Source organism: Equus asinus, chromosome 4 (assembly GCF_041296235.1).
Source record: "Equus asinus isolate D_3611 breed Donkey chromosome 4, EquAss-T2T_v2, whole genome shotgun sequence".
NCBI classification, from domain to species: Eukaryota; Metazoa; Chordata; class Mammalia; order Perissodactyla; family Equidae; genus Equus; species Equus asinus.
The window spans coordinates 107,078,554-107,101,921 of NC_091793.1; the positions used below are offsets into that span (position 1 = coordinate 107,078,554).

The following is a 23,368-nucleotide window of genomic DNA, read 5'->3' on the forward strand; positions in this document are numbered from 1 at the left end:
TTGCCCTAAGTAAATATTGTGAGAAATAAAAGCAAATATATTATCTCAGAGAAATCCTGGTAAATATCTAAAGAAAAGAAAAATAAATGCCTTATTTGGTCCAATACTTATTTGGTCAGTTGCATCAAACGCTTATTGAATTTTTTAAAAAATCATGGAAACTGCTGTGACTAAATTTCTCTCTACACAAATAAACCAAATATTTTATGTGCAAAATCTAGAAGTCAACGATTCGGCCCCAAACTGAATCTATTATATTTCAGTCACATTGAGACAGCTGACAATGATCAGTTTCTCATTGTCCTAGACTCAGCCAGGTGGCATTTGGTTGAACCTAAATGAAAGTCATGCCCTTGAAAAGGCAGCGGTCTGCAGAAGCTGCCCAGAAGAGAAGGGGTAGGCAACATTTGTTAAGAAACGAATTGAGATGCCAGATTCCGTGCTGTGCAATTTTATTTCCTTTATTTTTCTTAACACTGACAAGAAATCTGTGAGAAATGTACTGTTATTCCCAGTTTATAAGAAATAAAACTGAGGTTCAGGAACTCTAGTCCAAGATTTTAAGTGTCAGAACTGGGATTAGAATCAGTGTCTGTCCAACTCCCCAAATGATGTTATTTCTGTTGTGCACTAGAACTCAAGACCAGTTCTTTGTAAAGGAAATTGATAATTATGTAATGTATTTACTTGGGTTTAAGTGTTAGATATTTAAATTAACTTGCTAAAATAACTTAGTATTAGCGAGGTTCTGTGTTAGATATTTAAATTAATTTGTTAATAAAATTATTTTTGGCATACCTGTTAGACTCCAAATCTTATTTCTGAGTCTGAGAATAAGAAAACCAGAATAAGGATAAACATGAAAAAGTTCAACACAAAGCAATCTAAATTATGTGGTCATTTACAATAACATGAGTTAGCTGAGATGTCCAGTAGACAGTGCTAAACAAGGCAAAGTCATGGGAGCAATCTTCATCTAAGCAAGGAAACATCCCTTCAGCTCATGGCTACAGACTGCTCCTTGAGTAGGTCCTGCCATCTCACAGATCTTAAACCTTCATTTACAAGCTGAGCTGAACAAGGAAACCTATCACTACCACTAAACTACAGCTCAAAGGACTTGCCTCACTTAGAGGGCTGACAGTAGTGTAACTACAGTACCGGGGGTGTTAGGGTAGGGGCAGCACTGCTAGTAAGAATGATCAGCTGGATGCATTTCTGCGTGTGTGACATGGTCTGATTCCAAAGCACAAGGCTAAAGGAAAAGAACGGCGTATCTGTTTCTTAATCCATTTGGTAGATGAGAGGCAACCTGTTCAGTAGAACTGACATTTTTGTGAAAATACACATACTAGGAAAGTATCCATTCATTAGCATAATTACTGAGGCTTACCAGATTAATTTGCACGATTTGGACATTGTTTATAGTGTATAGTTTGGAGATTATATAGAGTAAGGTTCTTCTTAACAATGATTACCAGGGCCAGCCCGGGGGCACAGCAGTTAAGTTTGTGCACTCTGCTTGGGTGGCCTGGGGTTCAACGGTTCGGATTCCAGGTGCGAGGACCTAGCACCACTTATCAAGCAATGCTGTGGCAGGTGTCCCACATATTAAATAGAGGAAGATAGGTACAGATGTTAGCTCAGGGCCAATCTTCCTCAGCAAAAAGAGGAGGACTGGCAGTGGATGTTAGCTCATGGCCAATCTTCCTCAAAAAAACAAAAACAAAAGTAATAATTATCAATTTTTATAATTTAATATTTATAGATTATCTATATATGATCAATTAAGGAAGGCCTTTTGTATAATTTAAATGGCAAAGGGGATAAAAGAAATATTGTAGCCTTAATTCACCCTTTCTCTTCTTTATCTTAAATTTCAAAGCGGCGCCATACTTTGGCATAACTTTCACATGTATCAAATGGCAGTAACTGACCAGGATTTACATTTGAAGTTTGCTGTAGAATCTGATAGAATATATATCTAGTACATATAAGAATACAATCTTATCCCTTCTTCCCAGAAGGCCTATGTGCATATTCTTAAATATCTGACAGTCCATGTGATTGGGAAAGGCTATAAGTTGTATAAAGCAACCACTTGAGTACTTGCCAGTAATTCAGATAATCTACAGTATTAATTCAGTCTCCAATATTTTGAAATATGGGAAACCTCAAGATAGTAGTTGTGTTTTTAGCATCCATTTGAGAAACTACACGTTTGAGTAAAGATAACAGGGCATCGGGAGTCCACAGTCCATGGTATGAGAACCTCAGCTCGCAGGCATCCAGTTACTTTGAAGTCTCAAGGCTTCCAGGGTTAAGTCAGGACTGGGCTAGACCTCAGGAGACCTCCTGTGGATGAAGTGTCGCCGAGTCTCCTCCCTCCCTGTAGGAGAGCGGGTTGGCATGGGGCCTGTTTGCTTGACAGTTGTTATCCCATCTGGACTCTAGTGCCTGCCGGGCTGGGAGTGTGCTGAATCATCAAAACCAAAGCCCCTGAGTTACGGTGCTTCCCACAGGGGCGTCAGATGTGAAAAGACTCCGCAATGTTGTTCAAGTTGCTCCAAGTGATACCAACTCAAATAGACTTGCTCATCTGTAAACTGCCAGTGATAGAATAGACGCTTTCTAAACTTAAATCCCCCCGATTCTCACCCTGAAGCTAAGAGCTGAGTCCTGCGGTATGCCAATCTGGGATTTACTGTTTTTCTGCCTGTTTTTTAAGGCTAGTGATTAAGAAAGACAGCTGTGATTAAGACAGACAGATATCATTCAGATTCCAGCTCTTACACTCACACCCCAGCTGTGAGAACTTAACCACCTGCCTTACTTCCCCAAACCTGGATTTCCTCATTTTAAAATGAGGATAATAGGTGTCCATATTTCACAGGATTCAGAGAAGCATCAAATGACAAAATATATGTAAATATAGAGAAAATCACCCAGCATTTTGTATTAAGTAGTTGTTATTACTACTGATGTTAATAATTTTGTATAAGAGATACTCCAAGGCAATTTTGTTTATCCCTAATGATATAAATACATTTTGGAATGAGTCAAATGTTTGTGATATTCTTAATAATGTGTTGCCTATAGAGGCATTTGGGATTTCAATGATAACCTCATTTTATGTTAAAATTGAATCAATTGTTCTAATTTCCAGTAGTCTTTTTATTATTTGAAAAATATATTCTAATAATAGGTCTAATCTCTATCTCTAGGCATCAAAATCTATCTGAGATAAGGAGAATTAACTATTTTGAAGATCTTTCTGACATTATATCAAAAGATTAATAAATGAGAAAACAACATGGAGTGATTATTTTTATCAAGATTTTCTGTAAGGGTCTACTGAAATAATTGCATATATTAATATCTTTTTCATATGCCACCGATTGATAATTGTCAACTATTTAAAAAAATAGTTTGAGAATTCCAACCTGAGTAAATGTAAAGCTGAATTTTCCTTTTTCTTAAATTGTCTTAGATGATGGAGGAGTCAGAAATGTGCACGGTGCCTGGTGGTTTGGCCAGAGTGAGGAAACAGTTTGAGAAGGACAAAATTGCTTCTTCCTGTAATACCTTTTCTCAGTACCAATACCAGCACCAGAACAGATCTGAGCAGGTAATGCTACTACAGGTAACGGATACGTTGTGTGTAGTTGAAATGCTCATGTATGAGTTGAAATGCCAGTGTAAAACACACACACCTGCCCTCTTTGGTGGTATATTTATTTTCATTACTCATTAACAAAAATCGTAATTTCAAACCTTTTAGAAAATCATGTTTAAAGCATACCAATGTATTGTTTTACTCACTTGGAGCATTTTGCCGCATTTCTAGGGAACCATGCTGGAATAGCTTTCCTCTCAGCTTCTAATGTTTCAAACATAAATGAAAATTAAATAGCCTGGGTTAGTCAACAGGTAAACAGAAACGTTGAGAACAATGTTGATATTGAGCCTCTGCTTCTATGTTATAATTCATGATAAACTATCTGCTGGTTGTTTGCATAGATTAAATTTGAAGCATTATTTGGCTGTTTATTGTGGTATGTTTTCTGTTTTCTTTGAAATCATCAAAAGTTGAGTAGGAGAACCCAGATGTTACACAAAACTGCATAACACAACTTCTAAATCTTTTCTTATATAAAAGATTTTTTTCTCATTTCATTACTCCGTTATCATATATCACCAAGTATTGTCATGGGATATAATGATATTTAAATGCGAGAATCTAAGTAATAAAACTCATTAGACTGAGCCCGGCACTTTGAAAAATAGTAATTGCACTGTAAACGGCTGTACTTAGGCCCAGGTTTTCCATGAGAAAGAAAGTAACTAGAGTATTTCTGAAATTTTGTAGTGGAAGAGAAAAGAGAGATTTTTTTTTTTAGAAAAATCCCTAGGATATTTAGAGATGCCTAAGTTTTAAAAAAATAAGGCAATTGGGTGCGTATTGTTGGGGGAGGAGTATATCAGATAGAATAATTAAAAATCTGGTGTGTGAAATAGTATTTGTTTCCTTTTTCTGGCTTTTTGTCTGAAAAGTAAAAAATGTGCAATATAGGTACCTCAATAAATTTATGTTAAAATTTCTTTTAATTTTGCCTAAAGGAAACATAATGTAAACAAGAAATTAAGATTGGATACACTTGTGATCTAATATATCACTGTTGCAACATTGTGTGTTTCCTTGAAATCGGTCAACAACATGAAATACTTACTATTAATAATTTAAATAAAAAATTTCACATAGAGGTAGAGGTAACGTATTTGCAGATCCTTTATTTTACAGGAAAGCAGTGTGATAGAGTGTAAGGGGTATGAAAATTGTAGATCTGAGTTCACAGGCCACCTCTGCCACTTACAGAGCTGAGTAACATAGACCCAGGGACACCTTCACGAGTGTATGGCTTGGGCAATTGCACAGGGTTCCATGCTCAGAAGGCCTTGTACTTGGTTTCATGCTCTGTTGTCATTGTCTTGAAATTCTTAATAATTTTGAACAGCGGACCCCACATTTTCATTTTGCATTGGGTCTGGCAAGTTGTTTGGCCGGTATTACATGGACCAAATTCATAACTCCCTGAAGCCTCAGTTTCTAATGTGTTAGAATGGGGAACCTGATGAGTGATTTTTCTATCCCAGGAGGTTATTGTAAAGATCTAATATAACAGAGCAATTTCTGTGAAAATATTTCCTTATCCATGAAACTTGGTATCAGTTATGACTAGTTAATATTGCAAAAGACAAAACCCAGCCAAAAGTGGCTTAAACAAAAAGGAACATTATAAATTCACAAAAATGCATTCTTGTGGAAGGGAGGTTTGATGGAAGTTCCAGCGGTGTACTAGAGCAGCTGCGCTTGTACCAACTCTCCAATTATTAAATTTTTAGTAATTTTGCAAACTAGATGACATTGTGTTAATAGCTTGAAATCAGCTATAGCAAGAATATTTATGCCAGGGATTTTCTTTCCGTCCTTCCTTCATTTCTCCCTTCCTTCCTTCCTTCTTTCCAGTACCCACTGTTAAATATGTATTACTTCATCATTGATACAAGGGCTCAAAGTATGTTTAGGATAGCGGCCAAGAGCACAGAAATTGAAGCCAGATCACTTGGGTCCAAATCCCTACTCTTTCACTTATCAGCTGTATGATGTTAGGCAAGTTTCTCAACTTCTCTGTGCCTCAGTTTCCTTGGTTATAAAGTCAAGATTAGAATAGCATCCACTTCTTAGATTTGTTAAGAGAATTAAACGAGTTGTTTATGTAAAGTGCTTAAGACTGTGCCTGGCCCATTGTAAGCACTACACAAATGATTGTTAAAAAAAATAAAGTATCCCTTTGATCATATTCCTTCTTTTTTACTTCTCAGCCTCCTTTCCTCCAGGCTGGCCCCATTCTCATTCAGATTTGCCCCAGATAGTAGTAAAAAGTTGCAGACAAAGAGTATGAATCTTTTTTCCAGAAGTCCTGGGAAAAAATCCTTATGCACCTAATTGGCTCTAAATGGAACACATATGCTCCTCCTAGAAGTAATTGCTGTGGCCAGAGGATGCTGATCGCCTGAGGCCTGTGGACCTGTTTACCTAAGGGAAGTTCTCAGGATATGGTTATCAACAAAGAATAAATGAATACTTGGTAAAAACCAAAGCAACCAACCAAACCAAGCAAATGAACAAAAAAAGTATCTATCTATAAACTGCTTGCAAGTGTACTTTATTATTATAAGCTTCAGTCTCTGCTCTAAGGACAAAAAATACTAATGTGAGAGTAATCAAAAACCACCCACTAGAAGTCTGAATATCTGCATGACTCTGGGCCTGTAGTGACCTCTCTGAACTTGTTTTATTATCTACCTATAGACATGCTAATAATGCCCCATAATTTCATGCGGAATGACTAAATCTAAGTCATCATGCAATGCGACATAAATAAAATATAAAGGAAACATATGGAAGAATAAACTAGTAAATAAAATTTATACAACTGTATTTAGAAGTCTGTGGGAAAATGAAAGAAGAAATCATCTGCACTTTAGAAAATTAAATGACTAATTTATAATCCTTATTGGAAATTTCAGATACATGTCAAATTTGATTATAGAGAGGAAAATGTGGAAAAGTCACGTCTTAGATATTCATTTAAACTTTCAAAGCTATCTAAATACATTCTAAATATCGCTTCTCTCATCAGCAAGGATTGAGGAGGACAAGACGTTTACAAGTAGAGACAGACAGTTAATTCTCTTACCCAAACTGTTGTCAGCTCTGAGAGTGTTTTCAGTCTCTTTGCTTGTTGAAAGTACTTGAGATTTATGTCTCTGCTAAGTCTGCCTCTGGCCCAAAAATATTTATTTTGTTGACATATGAAAATTAACATTTAAATTAATTAATTTAGGGAAATTAATATCAATTGGGAAATCAAGTTTAGTTAGAGGTAAAAGAAAGAACATTTATTTTGGATCTCTGACAATATTTAATGTCACAATTAGTAATAATTTCATAAGGTGTAATAATTAAGTCCAATCTGCCTCTTTCCTTCGTAATGTATTGAAGTCAGATGTTTTGGGGTAATTAGCTGACTATTTGGTAACAGTTTGTCTGGGAGATCAGCAATGGAGCTAAACAAATTTTGAAAATTAAGCTATCCCTTCTGTTTGCGATTGATCAGACTATTTTATACCTATTGAAATAGAGGTTCTTAAATAGAAGAAAGGAGGTATAAAATACAGGAACATTCATTTATACCAGAAATTTTAAAAGGGATGATGTCCTATTTATATCTTCTACACTTGTCATACTTGATGGTTCTGCCTGTTTAACAGCAGCATCACTGCTAGCCTGTGAATATCCTTATGTAAATTCGAAAAAAGAGTCACTCTGGATAATCAGGGCCCTTGGAGAGGGAAGAGAGGGGCAAGAGTTCGGCTTCTTAGAACAATGTGTTGGGGAAACTTTATTAGGTGGCTCTGGTAGTGCTAACCCTTTTTAGCACTGCCCACTTAGATTCTGTTTTTCAAAACAGCCATGACTGATTCGAGTAGAGATGAATGAAATCGAACCCTCCTTAAGGGATTATAAACCACTTGACATGCCTCCTGTTGCTATTCAGGGTAGAAATATCACATCAGCATTGCTTCTGATTTTGTTTTAGGATTAAGTTCTCAGCGTTCTATACCAGTGAAAATCAGTAGGTCCTTAATGGGAGAATGGAAAGGACCACTTAAGAGGGACGTTTGCAATCCATTCACTACAACAGGCTCCAGTTGGGAAGAATGGTCTGAATAATCCATCCCCTCATCCTTAGAAGGGTGTCTTGAAGTATGCTGGAGTAGATATTAGAATAAATGGGTCATTGGCGGAGAACTGCCATTGGCTCTTTTCTGAGTTCATTTAAACTTTCCCATTCTGTGGTTTCTGGGTGTTTGTTTGTTTTCTTCTAAGACTTTCTTCCTCTTTTTGTTCCTTTTTCTTTGTTAACAATTATTGAGATATAATTTGCATACCATGAAAGTAGCCCTTCCTAAGTGTACAAGTCAATGGATTTTTAGTATATTTATAAAGTTGTGCAGTGTCACCACAACCTCATTTTAGCACATTCTCACCCTCCCCAAACATAAAGCTCGGGCCCATTAGCAGTCTAAGATGTTCCTTCTTTGTGCCGTAGTCTCACACTCAAGGTTTGAGTTTCATCTTCTCATATGAATTTCTTCTTCGTTTTCTTTCTCCCATATTTACGCAGTACTGAGTAGCTCTTTTTGTGTTATTGTGAAGTCCTGGAAGCCTCTTCTTTACTGGAGTTGCTTATTTTTTTTCTTTTTGAGTGGCTTAAGTAGGGAAGAGCAGATGCAGCTCTAAAAATTTTGGAAATCATCGGTGCAATACAGCGCTTAGGTAATTGCTTTTATTTGAAAATGGCTGCACTGAATCCATGTCAAGAGTCTCAAGTATTCCCGACCTTCACTCCCTGCTGCCAACTCTGATGTGGACCAGTAGGGAGCTGCAAGACAGTATGTATCTTTCTGCATACATCTGCCATTGCAAAAATCCTAGTGTAAACATTAGCACTCTGTAAGATTGTGTGGATTTGGAACAATCCTCGGACAATTTTTGGTTGATAGAAAACATTTCTGACAGCTTGTGACAGATATAATCTGACATCTGTGTGTTTTAGGCTCTTTAAAGGTGACCCACAATTATTTTCTAGCAAACTAAACATATTTTTATCAGCTAAATGTCCACATTGCAAAGCATTTCTCATATAAGTGCTTTAAACCTACCTTTAGCTTTCTATTACACAATGTTTCAAGGTCACGGCTTGCTGTTAACAGCCCCAACCTAACCTAGATGTCTATCGACACACAAGGTTGTGACCAAAAGTGTGTCTTGAATTGTAGTTTAATTGTGTGTACTATTTTAAAATGATTCTTATAACTTAAGGTAACCCCCCTCAAAATGAGACAGTTTAGAGGTCTGGTTAGGCCTGCCAGCTCCAAAGTCAGACGGCCCAGTTTATAATCCCTTTAGTTAGCCGCCTGATGTCTTCTGTAAAATGAGGATGAAGTAACAGGTGTGCTTTAAGAATAAAATGAGATGATCCATGTAAAACTCTTACTGTAATGCCTAGCATATATTCATTGTTCAATCAACGCCAGACATTACCATTAGTAGTATTGCCACTAAAGCCAAGAGAGCATATAATCAAATGGCAATTATTCTCAATGTGCAATATGATTCATAAACATCTTATGTATGTGTAAACTGACAAAGAAGGATGACATTGTTCTGTGCCTCATACCTTAGCTTTTTTTGGTTCTTTGGCCCTGGGAGAGAGAAGCATCTCCCAGGAGCTCATTAGGTAGGTAAAGATTTGTTTAAAATGAACATCCCTGTACATGCTTTGGGCTCATGTTGCTCTGGAGTACTCAGCAACTTTAGCATATAATTAAAAACTCATAATAGCATATCTTCTTTCGAGGAAAAAGTGCTTAAACCCAATTCAAGGAGGTGACAAGATGAGGGGACCTCTCAGAAGGCTGAGGACAGGAATAGGTACAAAACGTATGTTGGGCGGGTACGTTGCAGCCCTGGGATGCCACTAATGATAAAAGTTTGTTTTGTAAGTGGGAGCAAATGAATAACATAGCATTTGCTTTTGAAGACTGCTTTATTCAGTATTGTGACAAAATGTACTGAGAGGAAAATAATATAATTAATAAATAAATTGAATCAGGCAGGAGAGAAAAAGCTACATTGCCTGAATAAATGAGGAAAACAGGGAAAGTTGAGAGGGTTGATTTTTTTCCCATTTCTACAAGTGCTGTGGTTTCTTAACATGTTTTAGCTGATGTATGAAAGAGAAAGAAAAGTATCTGTAAGAGGTAGAAACAACCTCATGACGTTTTCTGGTTCATGCAATTGAAACAATGAAGATAAATATATTCCTACAATTGGCTTAATAAAATATAGCAAGGGTTTTTTCAACTTACAATGCTCATATGTACAAATACTAAGAAATGAGGGCTCCTATTTGCCAGAGAACTGTTTCTTTTCCTTTGACACAGGCCAGGGAATCAGCCCAACCTTTCTCCAGATAGGCCAGGGAACACACAAGAACATTCCATGGGCCTAGCGATCACTGTAGGGGCTCAGTGCATGCTGGATGCCAGCATGGTCTCAGGGAAACACGGACCAGAAATGATGTGCCATGTCCTCCAGAGGCTCACGAGTGAGGCTAATAGGCAGACTAAACTTAACAGGTGAAGTTCAAACAATGAACTTTCACTGCTTTTCTCTTCCAAATCCAGACCCTTTAAGCTCGTTATCCTCTACAACTCTTTCTCAGCATCTGTGGCCCAGCGGACTTTGGTGATGTAAAGAGCACAATAAGATTAACTTTTGAATGCTGATTCAGAATCAGAAGATCAAGGGTTTGCTAAATAAATCAAACAATAAAACAATGGCCTCAACCAATTATGGTCTATAATCCACATGCAGCCAGACCTGTACAAACTGGATTATGCAAAATTCAGTTGACTGGAGTTATCTGTTAATGAAAACATCCCAGCTCCTGACCATGCCCTGCAGCAAATTCAGCTTGGCTCTCCGCTGGTAACTCAGTTTTCCTTCCAATTCAGCAAGAGGTGGAAATGCAAGCTCTGATCCACTTGTGGGTTTGTAGATGCATATTTCATGAATTGACTCTTTTTCCTCTACTCTTGCATTCAAAGCTATCTCTGTTATGCTCATGATTGCTCAGTCATTACTGCTTTTCCCACCTGTGTCCTGGCCACAGCTGCTTTGCCACTTTGCAGCTGATGACCTCCTGCAAATCTCTGTCTGCCTGTGTCTCCTCTCTTCCTACCCATGCCTACCTTTCTAGAGCTCTGTGGGTCATGGCAGAATCCCATACGTTTTTCAGTAGAAATCGGATCGAAAAAAATTATATTTTGTGAAAAATTTCTTGCTCAAGTTGTGAAGTAAATTAACTGCATTTAGTACTGTTTGCGTCAGCTATGAGGAAAACAAAAGCAAACACAAACTAAATTCCATGAGAACTTGTATTTCTCAGGATGAAAGAAAGAGAGGCTTTCTCCACAAGCCCCAACAAACCACTAATTCTTCCCCTGCTTCCAAGAAGGGCTGCGTGGGCCTGATCTGTCTAGAAATGCACCCCACACTCCTTATGAAGCCCCTACGATCTGCCTCTACTCAGGCTACCCTGGTTTGGGGGACAGGAAGGTAGTGGTGGTGGGTTTCAATGAATCCTCTCTCTTCTGGTTTCTACATCACTCTGGACCTGATGCAGGGCATCTTTTCAGAGCCCCTGACACATCACTGCCTACCTCTTCTCTGTCTGGATAAAGATTTAGAATCAAATCACTCTCCCTGTTAGGCTGGGACATGGAATCTCCATGGGGGCTCTGGTCACCTCAGTCATCTAGGCTCTCAGTGAGGGGTTCCTCAACTCTGATAGTACACTGGAACTCCCCAGACAGTCCAGGTCATTCTGATCTAATTGTTCTGGCGTGTGATCAGGGATCAGGGAACTTATAGTCTCCAGGTGATCCTTTTTTTTTTTTTTTTTGAGGAAGATTAGCCCTGAGCTACCATCTGCTACCAATCCTCCTCTTTTTGCTCAGGAAGACTGGCCCTGAGCTATCATCCATGCCCATCTTCCTCTACTTTATATGTGGGACGCCTGCCACAGCATGGCTTGCCAAGCAGGGCCATGTCCGCACCTGGGATTAGAACCGGCGAACCCCAGGCCACCAAAGGGGAACGTGCACATTTAACCGCTGCACCATGGGGCTGGCCCCTCTCCAGGTGATTCTAATGTGCAGCAATGACCAGGACAGTGCAAACCCGAGCCAGGATTTGTTATCCCAGAGGTGACCACTCCCTTCGTAGTTTCTCATCTGAGGCTTCTCCTCTGCCTACCACATTCTTCTTTACTCTGAGAGCAAGGCCCTTCTGTTTATTTGGCATTTCTCTCGAGATGCCTACAGCAGTCAAAGAATAGAACAAGGGACTGTGGAGGAAAGAGAAAGGAAGGGCTTCAACAAATCATCACGAATAAAATGTCAGTCAGCCAAACAACCGAGGTACTAGTTGCCCCAAACCCACTTAATTCCTTTGGTAATGGCGGACAGTATTGAAATAGTGTTATTTTTGCATATACAAAGATAAATTCAAATATTAAAAATAAGCTAAATAATAGAATGATATAAATGAACTAAAGAAAGATACATCAAAATGTTAAGATAAAACCAATTAGAATAAAAAAAATTTTAAACATTAATGAATTTGTTAGCTTAGGTCACATTGATACACCTATAATTAATTAAAACTGAAATTTAACTTATTAATTATTGGAATTTTTCAATAAAAAACTTTAATTTCATTGGACTATCTAATCTGTACACCCAATGTCTCTCGAGCTTGTACCTTTGATATTTCCATACAGATATTATTTTCTGAAAGACACAGGACTTAATTATGTAGTCATAAGTCTTATTAAATAATTCAGCAAACATGCTCATAGTCATTTGGCTCTTTACAAAGTTAAACCAATGTGTGGTCTCCCCCTGGGTTACAGGGTGCCCATAAAGGACAAGAAGACTGCCTTCTATGTTCTACTGACATCAATCACATTACTTTAGAGCCACACACTACAATTTTCAAACTCTGCTGTCCCCAGATGCCTCTACCCCAGATGAAGCTGATGGTAATTGCTGGCTATCTCCTGAGGCGTGCCCATGAAGTCTTAGTCACAGTCCCTTTGCAACTTCCAATTTCAGCTCCTGTCTGCAGAATCTGTTGGTATATGAGTTCTCCTTCTAGTGCGTAGAGGGATTCACTCCTCCCTTCTCTGTGGCAGCACTGCAGGCCATCCCAGTGTATCATTATAAAGGGAAATTCATTCCAACCCCATAGTGAAGACATGGGCAAAATGTTAGCCTTGGTCTCCTGTGGAAACTCTGTCTTCTTGGGGAAACGGTGCAGTGCATCCAGTGCATGCGTTCAGCCTGGGTTCCTTTACTGTGCTGAAAATAATGAAATGAACTAATCTGCCCGGTGGCCTGGGGGTTTAGAAATATTACCATATGAACGGTGCCCTGGCACTGTTTCTCAGGCATTTGGGTCTCAGTGGATAGTACAAATACTCATAAGTAAGACTGAGTTACAAGCACAGATTCGACGCTTTCAAAAAATCCTGAATTGGTTGCTTTTTTTTCTACAATTCATCTTACTCATTCTCCAAAATAGAATTTGTAGAAGCAACGTTTACCCCAATTACGGCAGCACCACTACCACATCTTCTCTTCTTCTTAATGGTATTGTGGGTTTTCTGTTTCTGTTTCTATTTGTTCTTATGGAACCCATTTTCAATTTCATTTACAGGAGACAAGTGCACTTACAGATATACCCTTCACTGCTTTAAAGTAAAATGAATTAGGATTCCAGTAGGAAAAAAGGAGCGGTATTGCTCTTATCACAGGGCCTGGAGTTGTTGAGAGAGTGTCACCTGGACCCTTTCCACAAAGACACAAAATCACAGCACAGTTTCATGTTCTTGGTTCTTGAATAGGTGACCTCAGAAACTGTTTGATGTTGATAAAGATGTAAAACACAGACATGTTGACAAAATGGAATTCTATACCTTCTTTTACGGGAAGGAGTAGACATTTAGGGCAAGTTGGGAAGAAGAAGACATTTGTGTGGCCCCGTTTTCAATCTGAAGTCTGGTATTAGTTTATAAATACAAATGTGCACTTTGTATAATTACTCAACAGAATTCTCAATATGTTATAATGTGTATAATACATACATATATGTATAACATGTGCAACATGTTATAATATGCTAATTTAATTTACTTTATTTTTAATTTGTTATAATGTAATGGCAAGCTACAGAATTTTAACTTAGATTTTGCTACTTTGTGAAAAGCAAGGAAAATTATAACAAAAGAAACCATTAACATTACAGAATCATTATGCTTGTAGAACTTAGCAGAAATGGCAAAATGTTTTTTCCATCTAGTTACTTTTATGAAAATGGGTGTTTCTGTAAACACTTGACATAAGAAGATATTATTAGCTCTTTCTGCTTCTTCTGGGTCTGGTATTTCTTAAAATAAACCCATCCTCATGGGTTTTTGAAAATGATTGGATTGAGTCAAGCTTGTCTATTCTTTCAGATATGCGTTTATTTATTAGTTTGCATAATTACAAACGAATTATCATGCTAAAAAAAACTGGAAAAACACAAGGCCTAAGAAAAGGAAGAGACATGAAAATATCCTGTCCTTAGCACCATGCTATTGCAGAGATATGTTTGGGAAATTCTTCATTTTTTCCAGCTTCTATGCAAATCTCAACATCACAGAACATGGGGAAAGATTACATCTTCTTCTAACAGCCTTTTCTTGTGCTTGTTCTTTATCCCTCTCTGTCCTCTGTGTGTTTTCAATTTTGAGACATCTCTAACTTATGACATTGATTTTTATATTTGTTGAATCTTTGCACTTGATGACAATATTATATTGCTAGAAAAGGTGTTTAACTGAATCACCAACGCTGAAAGGAAGAAAGCAAAATGTATAGTTACCTGATATAGTTGTGAAAATGATATTATTTTGAAAGACCCAGTGACTTTTTAAGAATTAATACACAATAAAAATTGCCACACATGACTATTAATTTTGGGGTTCTTGAAAGGCATTTCAGAACTGTGTAGTTCTTCAGCATATTTAGCTGCTTGAGGATAATGGCTCTCTTTCTTTCTTGTCCCTACTTTAAACAGACTCTAAGTACATCATAAATGCATGTCAAATACATCACTTATTGCATTTAGGTGTTAAAAATATGCATTTTGGTTCAAAATAGCTGAGTGATGGAATTCTACTTGATACAATATGTTCACAGTATATGTTTGGTATTTTTAAAATCTTGCATAGCATTTTTCCTTTACCTCCTTTTACTAATTAAGTTCACATATAATCAACATGTAGAATTCAAGGACGGTAGAATTTTAAAGAATTAGATGTTAAAGCAGTGTAAAGGGCCTTGTACATTTCCTACCGCACACAACGCTCGGTCAGTGGTAGCCCCTCCTATGTCTCTCCCTGAGTGATTCCCTGCTCTGTCTCAGCGGATTACAGATGAGGATTCTAAGTGAGACTGATATTAGCTGTGACTTATTCACCTGATTTCTCACTTGAATTGATGACAAACTCCAGCCAAAACCCGACATGCCTGTCTGCTGCTTCAATCTCCTTCCATTCCCCACGTTGCTAGTAGATATATTCACCAGTGAAACTGCAGCTAATTACCCTTTTTTATTTTTCCCCTATTTTATCTTCTTTTGAAGAAACCCCATATGAGCAGAGTAATCCATCTGCAGTCACAATTAATAATTACCATGAAATTCCCTGTTTGCCCAGATAGTCTTGGAATTCTTATATCAGAGCCAAATCTGTTTTACTGTGCCTCTTCCCCTTCTTGTTTGGATTTTATATAAGGAGTTAAAATGTCATTCCTCCCAGTGAACAAGACTGATGGCCATAAAGACCCAGAGGGACAGTGAAAAAAGGAGGCAGGTTTGTATTACAAGAACTCTTCAGGATCCTCTTAGCAGGCAAATTGTAGCCGTCTCAAAGTCTTCCTGCATCTGCTTGTAATGTCACATGGAACAAATATTGCCAAGAAATGAACCCCAATCAGTTTCATTATAAGACATGAATAGTGTTTTCCACTGTTATCTATTGTCAAAAATGAGTGGTACTCATTTTCTTGTGTTTTTAACTGGTTTCCGTTTAGTTAAGAAGAACTTAGTGTTCATGAATACTTTCCGAGCAGGGGTAATGGGCACTTTTCATTCTTTTTAAATCTGAACCACCTTCTTAACTTAGGCACTCCACCACCCACTGAGGAAGAACCAGCCTCCACTAGGAGAAGCTGCAAATACCGTACACTCATTCTCCTAGCTTTGCCGGTGTCTAGGATGCAGGCCAGTGAACCAGACTGTGTCAATCAGACACCTCCAACTCAGGCTTGCCTAAAGAAGTAATGAAATGACACGGGAAGCAGGGACTATGCAGAATCAATTTTGGTGATGGCTGGTGGCAGGAGATTAGCTACATTCAATTTCAAGAAGAAACTATTCCGGAAGCCACATCCGTTACATAGTAAGAGAGACTTCGGCAATGAATGTGTCTGGTGTCCAGTGTCAGCTGCAAGGGTGCATTCACCAGACAGTTCTGCGGCATTATCCAGCACTGTTACTGACTGCAAGACCTCCAAGGGTTATTCTCCGGACTCCTGGAGATTCCATGAGATATCCTCCACACCTCTGCCACGCAATGTCTCTTTAACAAATTACCTTTCCTGTTGAAATCAGTCAGACTCTGAGGCTTGAAATTGGAAGCTGTGACTGATAAAAAGATATATAATTTACAAATCTTAATGTTCTCAATTTATGTCTAAGTGAGAGTCATACAAGAGGACCTTTCAGGAAAGACCAAGTGTGGTAAGAACTGTGTAATAGTAGATTAAATCGCTGTGAACTGACTGTTCACTAGGTAACAGTTCATGAAAGAGGAACTGAAGAAAAACTGGATAGGTGATCACACAGCCACTCTCTGGCAACGCCGCTATGTAAGACTTCCATGTCCTAGCCACCAGAATGATTTGGCAGAGTCATAATGTGCATAGTCACCTATCTCTTTTTCACCTATGTCTCTTTGAATAACCCCCCCCCCCAAATCCACTATTTCTCTGGTGGAAAACAAATGTCCATAGTATTGGAATTTGCTTTTTCTTTAGTTTCTGAGCTTAATTCTATAATGAAAATTTTCTGGCAATATTCAGTGGTGCAATTCATTGACATAGTCACAGACAATCTACTTCATTCAATCCCTTTTTTTTTTCTTTTGGCCTTGTTTACTATGCATCCTGAATTACTGGGGGAATAGCTGACACAAAGTAAGTGTGCAATGGATATTTGTGAAGTGAAGATAGGAAACCATAATGTAGTACTTATGAGCCAGGTTTTCGCATACATTAACTTACTTCCTCCTCACAATAACCTTCTGAGATAGGCACTATATTTACCCCCCTCCCTTTTTGTTTTTTGACAAGCAATGGACACATGGAAGGTCTAAGTAACTTGCCCAAAGAAAGTGAGTAAATGTGATCCTAACTCAGGAAGGCTGACTCCAGAGTCTGTGCCTTATTTTTTTTATTCAGTGGATAATCATTAAGCACCCACCATATGTCAGGCACAAAAGAGTCAGTGATGAGTATGATATTATTTTGCCCTCAAGGAGCTCACTCTGTCAGAGAGACAGACACATGAAAAATAAGTACAAGTGCAATACGGTAGATTCTATGACAGAAAATATAAATGAAGTGTGTTGGGACACAAGGAGGAGGTGATAAACCTTACTCTGGATGAAGGATGGTCGAAGAGGAAATCTGAGGGTGGAGAATGCTTCAGCTGAAACCGGAAATAATTTCGTGAATATAGAACTACATTCTAGGCAAAAGGAACAACTTATGCAAAAGGTAAAATAGCATGATATATTTGTGAATACAGTGAGGTATAATTGAGGCATGAAGCTGGAGATGTAGGCAAAGGCCAGATAATAGAGAAAATTATATACTATGCTAAAGAATTTTTACTTTATTCTAATGCAATCAGGAACCATTGAAAAAACTTAAACAGGGGATTAAAGATGAATAGACATGCATTTAAGAAAGATTTATCTGGCTGTATAGGATTGATATAGAGGGGTCAACGTTAGATGGAAGAAGATAAGTTAGGAGACTACTGAAATAGCGGATTAAATACATGAGGGCTTTATTGGGTCAGAAGTTCTAGGGTAAAGAGGACATTGACTCAAGAGATAGTTAAAGATAGAACTGGCAAGGCTTATAAATCAATTGGACATTGGTGGGGGAGGGGTGGTAATGAAGAGGTAGAATTCTCTGTTTCTTTTAGTTTGCATTCATTAACATAGGATACACGTTACCTCGGTTGTCTTTTTCTTTAGAATATTTTCATTCTTTTTGCAAGCTTTTTGTTTGCAGTTTGACTGCTCCTTGAGATTCTGAGTTTTAGCCTCTTTTATTGTGCTTTTATGTTTATTTATATCCTAGCGACTCTTTGGTTTTAAGATGCTTTATGTCTATGTTAAGATTGAAATATTGTATACATATATACATCTTTACCATACATCTACATAAAACTTCTAGAAAGTGTCTTTTACTGCAAATTGAGTGTTTTTATGGATCCTGCTTTTTTAGTTTGTCAAATAAATATTGTTATTTATATAACTAATACGTTTGATGGCCCAGATAAGAGTCCTTCTTTTATATGTTCTTTTTAGGAATCTTCAGCATTTTTGGACACTGGGATAAGGCTCTCTAAATAATACTTTTTGAAAAGAAGAGGACAGTGAGAGTTCTGGCAGTTAACACTGGCTTTGCTTAATCAGAAACCTTTCTTTTTGAAGTCAAATATTTCTACTTTTAAATTAAATATTTTTATTAAAAAATGATGTTTTGCTCTTTATAGCTAAATATGACCAAAGCATAGTCGTTTTGAGTCAAGAAAGAGTTGAAATTAATTGAATAACACTTCTTTTGGAGATTTATGCAATAAATCTGCATAACTTATGCATCTGTGTAGATAACAAACCTGTTCTCAAGATAATTTCAAACTAACAGCCTTTTTTATTCTGTCAAGTATATGTGTAGATATTTTTATATATTGCACGGATATAGAGATAAATAGATAGATGATTGATAGGCAGGTAGGTAGATAGATAAATAGATAATAGATAGATGAAGATACAATCATAGAAACTTTCATTAAAATAATACTGACAATGCCTAGCACAATGCTATAGAGATACTTGGTCCTCAATAGCTGTTGGTTGAATAAATAAATGCATAGGTGAAGCCTATGTAAGATCACTCATGTTTAGCGATGCAGTGATTTCATAGGAAAAATTCGCTGCCTTTATTTTTTTCCAAATGTTTTGCATCATCAGTCTCTTACAATCCAACAATCCAACTAGTACTTGCTCATAGCTTTAGGCAAGACTGCTATGGAAAACCAAGTAGGACTGGAGGCTTCACTTCTGAGCATACTGAGTTATACGAAGAATCAGGACTTGGAATTGCCTTAAGTCTTCTTTCCTCTTGATATTTTCCCCCATTTGTATAAATTAAAATGAGGTAAAGTATTGTCTTTCATTGTCATAAATATCTCAACGCAATTTTTTGATGTCATAGTAATTCTGCCCAATGCATTCTACTGCTGTTTCTACATGATAGTCGAGGACACATCAGATTCATAAACTCAATAAATAATAACCCACTAAAAAAAGAACATACAAACTAGTTTGTCTAGCACCACGGGGAAGATCTTTTTATGAAAAGGCTATTTGAAAATACATTTTCCTATTTGGAAAGGTTCTTTACCTTTGCGCATGCGTTTGTTGCCTCTGTATAGTTTGGTTTCTTGGTACAGGCTTCTCTTCTGTCTGATGATGCCAACTACTCTTTACAGCATCACAGCACTCCCCGTGTTCTTCCATAGATGTGCTGAGCACTTGCAATGTTATCAAGAGGCCTTTTTCTGAGTACAGTTTGTAAAGTGATTGACATGCTATTGTTAGAAACATCAGCTTCAGTAACTCCACCCATCAATTACGAAATGTTCAGTCTCAAAGACTGTCAGCCAAAATAGCAAAGAATAAAAGAAGATTATGTGGAAAAAATTTAGAATCTCAATTTTTAAACTAGACTTTTATAAAATCATAAAATGTTCACACTCCTAGGGAAAAAATGTGACTGTTTGCCCATGCATTCACTCCTTGATATTTTGGGGGCATCTACTGTCTACCAGGAAGCTAAAGGTTGAGATTTGAGGATGCATGAATTCAGTTGAAGGAAAGTGTCGTATTATCAAATAATGACTGTGAAATGTGATAGGCTGATAATAGAGATGTGCACTGGCAGCATGGCAGTACAAAAAAAGAAGCAAGAATAGGTAACTCTGTATGAAAAAGTCGGGAAAACTTTCAAAGAGAACATAATTTCTGAGCCAAGACTTCAAATGTGTAGAGTGACCATGGAAAAGCCTTAACTCGAAGGTCAAACTCTAGGGATGTCAAATTTTATACCACAAATTTTTTAAGTAAATTAAAAAAAAAATCAAGAGAGAAAACTCAGGGCAAATGAAAACATGTTTGAATTTGAATATATCCAAATCTAGGCAAACACAATATATCAACCACAATGTTTTTTTTCTGCTTTTTCTCCCCAAATTCCCCCAGTACATAATTGTATATTTTAGCTGTGGGTCCTTCTAGTTGTGGTATGTGGGATGCCGCCTCAACATGGCTTAACTAGCAGTGTCATGTCCATGCCCAGGATCCAAAGTGGCAAAACCCTGGGCCGCCGAAGCAGAGTGCACGAACTTAACCACTTGGCCACGGAGCCGGCCCCTCAACCACAAATTTTTATGTTCATCATTTAAAAGAAAGAACTGATTATTCTATCAAACCTTGAATCCATTGACATTTTTGCTAACATAAATAGCACATTTTTCGTATTGTTTATGTCTGTTTGACAAAGATGCAAATAACATTAACGCATCCTAACCCTTTCTAGTTTTATTAAAAATGAGATTAGTGATGGGTAAAATTGCTGAATTACTGGCGTTGAGCATGAGCTTTTTCCCACTCTAGTGAAGCAGCTGTCATTTACTATTCTGCCAGTCTTTCATCACATTTTTTTCTATTGGGTATACTTCTAAGAGTCACAACAGCAGTGAGTCACCATAAAAAAGTCTGTCCTTTTCTTTCCTTACTCGTGCTAGAATGAGTTTGCATTTTTATTGATAGAAATGTACAATATCTTTTCCTGTAATGATAATAACAATAGCAAGTTGCGTAAGCAGAATGTGAACTGTTTCCTGTGCTGGAGAAATCTCCTTAGAAGTGTATAGCAAGGATAGATTTTTATAATCTATTTGGCCAATATATGAGCTGTCATCAGATTGGTGTGTTATGCAAACATCATGATATTGTTTGCAATTGTGCCACAATTTCATCCTTTAGATTCCAAAATTAGAGCACATAGCATCTGTTTTTCTTGGGGTTTTTTGTTTGTTTGTTTGTTTTGGTGAAGAAGATTTGCTCTGAGAAAATATCTGTTGCCAATCTTCCTCTTTTTTTTTTTTTTAACTTGAGGAAGATTAGCCCTGGGCTAACATATATGCCAATCTTCCTCTACTTCCTCTACTCCACAGCACGGCTGATGAGTGAAGCAGGTCTGCACCCAGGATCTGGACCCACAAACCAGGGCCGCCCAAGCAGAGTACGCAGAACTTTAACCACTTGGCCACATCCCGGCCCCCTGTGTTTCTTGTTTTAATGGATAAACAAGATGTTTTTTAAAAAAGTTTAAGTGTGATTTAATGACTTAGCCAAGATTACAACATAGCTAGTAGAGGAGGGAATTAGGACTAATCGCCCACTTTTAACTTCTGGTTAATCTACCTGTGAACCAAACCACATTTTGTCTCTTGCAGCCTGATCTATATTGAATTTAATTTTGGAGAACCAATTTCATGAATTTTTTTGTGTGAATTTATGTATGGCGTTCTGGCCAGAATTCTTTGTTACATTTTACTTGTATAATTTGATTTATTCCTGAGCATTATGATGATCCATCTTTTTACCTAACCTTACACTCTATAGACACCAGCAACTGGGAAGAATGAAAGTCAAATTTAAAATCCAAGCTAAACTAGTTGCAAAATATGAAACACAGTAAGTGATGAAAACAAAATCTTGGAATATTTTAAGATAGATTTTATGTAAATTACAGCAACCAAGGGGCAGTAAAATTGATGCATTGACACTAACATACCAAAGTAGTGTAGCAATTACAGCTCTGTTTAGTAATAGCACATAAGTGCTGAAGTAGAAACTCACAACTCTAAACTAAATTTATGTATCCTTGTACTGTTTATGCTGTGTCATCTTCGACAAGAAAATATATTTAGAGATGAAAGGCATGGATTGTTCTTATTCAAGTAGATACACATTAAGTCCAGTGTTTGCCCAGAAAATGATAATTTTTAAAATATGTGTCAAAAATACATTTATTTACTGTTTTTCTACTCCCAATATTTTGCATCTGTCTTTCTCAACACACAGATTCACATCACTAATCCTATTCTTTCAGCCTGATGATTAATAGCAAGTTCCAGAAACTAAAATTTCTATGGGTTCCAGGCAGGTTTTTAAAAAATGTGAACCTGGTGTTAAATATTAGTGAGTGAGGGGAACAATGACCAACTGAAAAGTACATGCCCCAACTAAAAAGGTTGGCCACTACGTTGTTCCAGCAAGGCGCTGCCATGTTGGAATGTGAACTCAGTGTTGACAGATCTTCAAAATTTTCAAAAGCAGGCAGAAGTCTTGATTTTTCTGTGTCAACTAATTCGACACTTTGAAAACACTGAGTGAGCCAAATAAACATGTCTCTGAGCCACAGCTTGTCACATGGCCCTCTAGGTACACATGATTCTACAGTGATGGTCATGGTGCCCTTCAAGAAGGACCCTGGTATTGGTCAGATTCCTGCTGTCCTTTGCTCTTTCACTGTTTAATCAGTACTTCCTATTTCTCAGTTTGTCATAGGAATGCCATAGAATATTCCCATTATGTCCCTATTGATGGGAAGACTTGCACAGTTGTAAACAGCTGTCATGCAAAGAGTGGTTATTTGTGCCTATGCATTGTTTTTCTATCTGCAGTCTTCAGTGATTGTTATTGTTCCCTCCAGATTAATGTTATTGATAGCCTTAAATAAAACTTGATTATGCAAATCTTCTTATTATATGGAATCATGAATCTTTAAACTTAAAGAATATGGATTATTTATTTTCGATGTTCCCTCTTGAGAAAGTAAAGTACACATTTTGTTTACTGTTCTATCCCCAGTTTCTAGGAAGTTCTCTGGCAACTAAAAGGTTGAATGAAATTAGTTTATTAATCAAAGTTTGCTATTTTAGTTATTCATTCATTAAGCTTTTCCTTAGCACAAACTGTGTGCCAAACATTTTATTAAATATCATTTGATGTATGTGGATCATTAACTCAGGCTAGAAAACCATTGTGCTTGGGGAAAAAATTACACTAGTCTTCAATATAATGAGATATAATCTACATTTTTTTCAGCCTTACTTAAATATAATTGACAAAATTATAAAATATTTAAAGTATATATTGTGATGATTTGATATATATATATATTGTGAAAAGATAACTCC

General features: G+C 37.2%; 1 protein-coding gene across 2 annotated transcripts in view; it reads left to right on the top strand.

The window, feature by feature from the left end:
- XIRP2 (xin actin binding repeat containing 2) overlaps positions 1-23,368 on the top strand; it is a 72,276-nt gene that overhangs the window by 25,558 nt on the left and 23,350 nt on the right. For both annotated transcript variants that reach the window (XM_014860402.3, XM_070508044.1), the window contains exon 3: positions 3,491-3,628. In XM_014860402.3, coding sequence (XP_014715888.2) covers positions 3,491-3,628 — 138 coding nt within the window. The remainder of the gene's footprint in view (positions 1-3,490; positions 3,629-23,368) is intronic.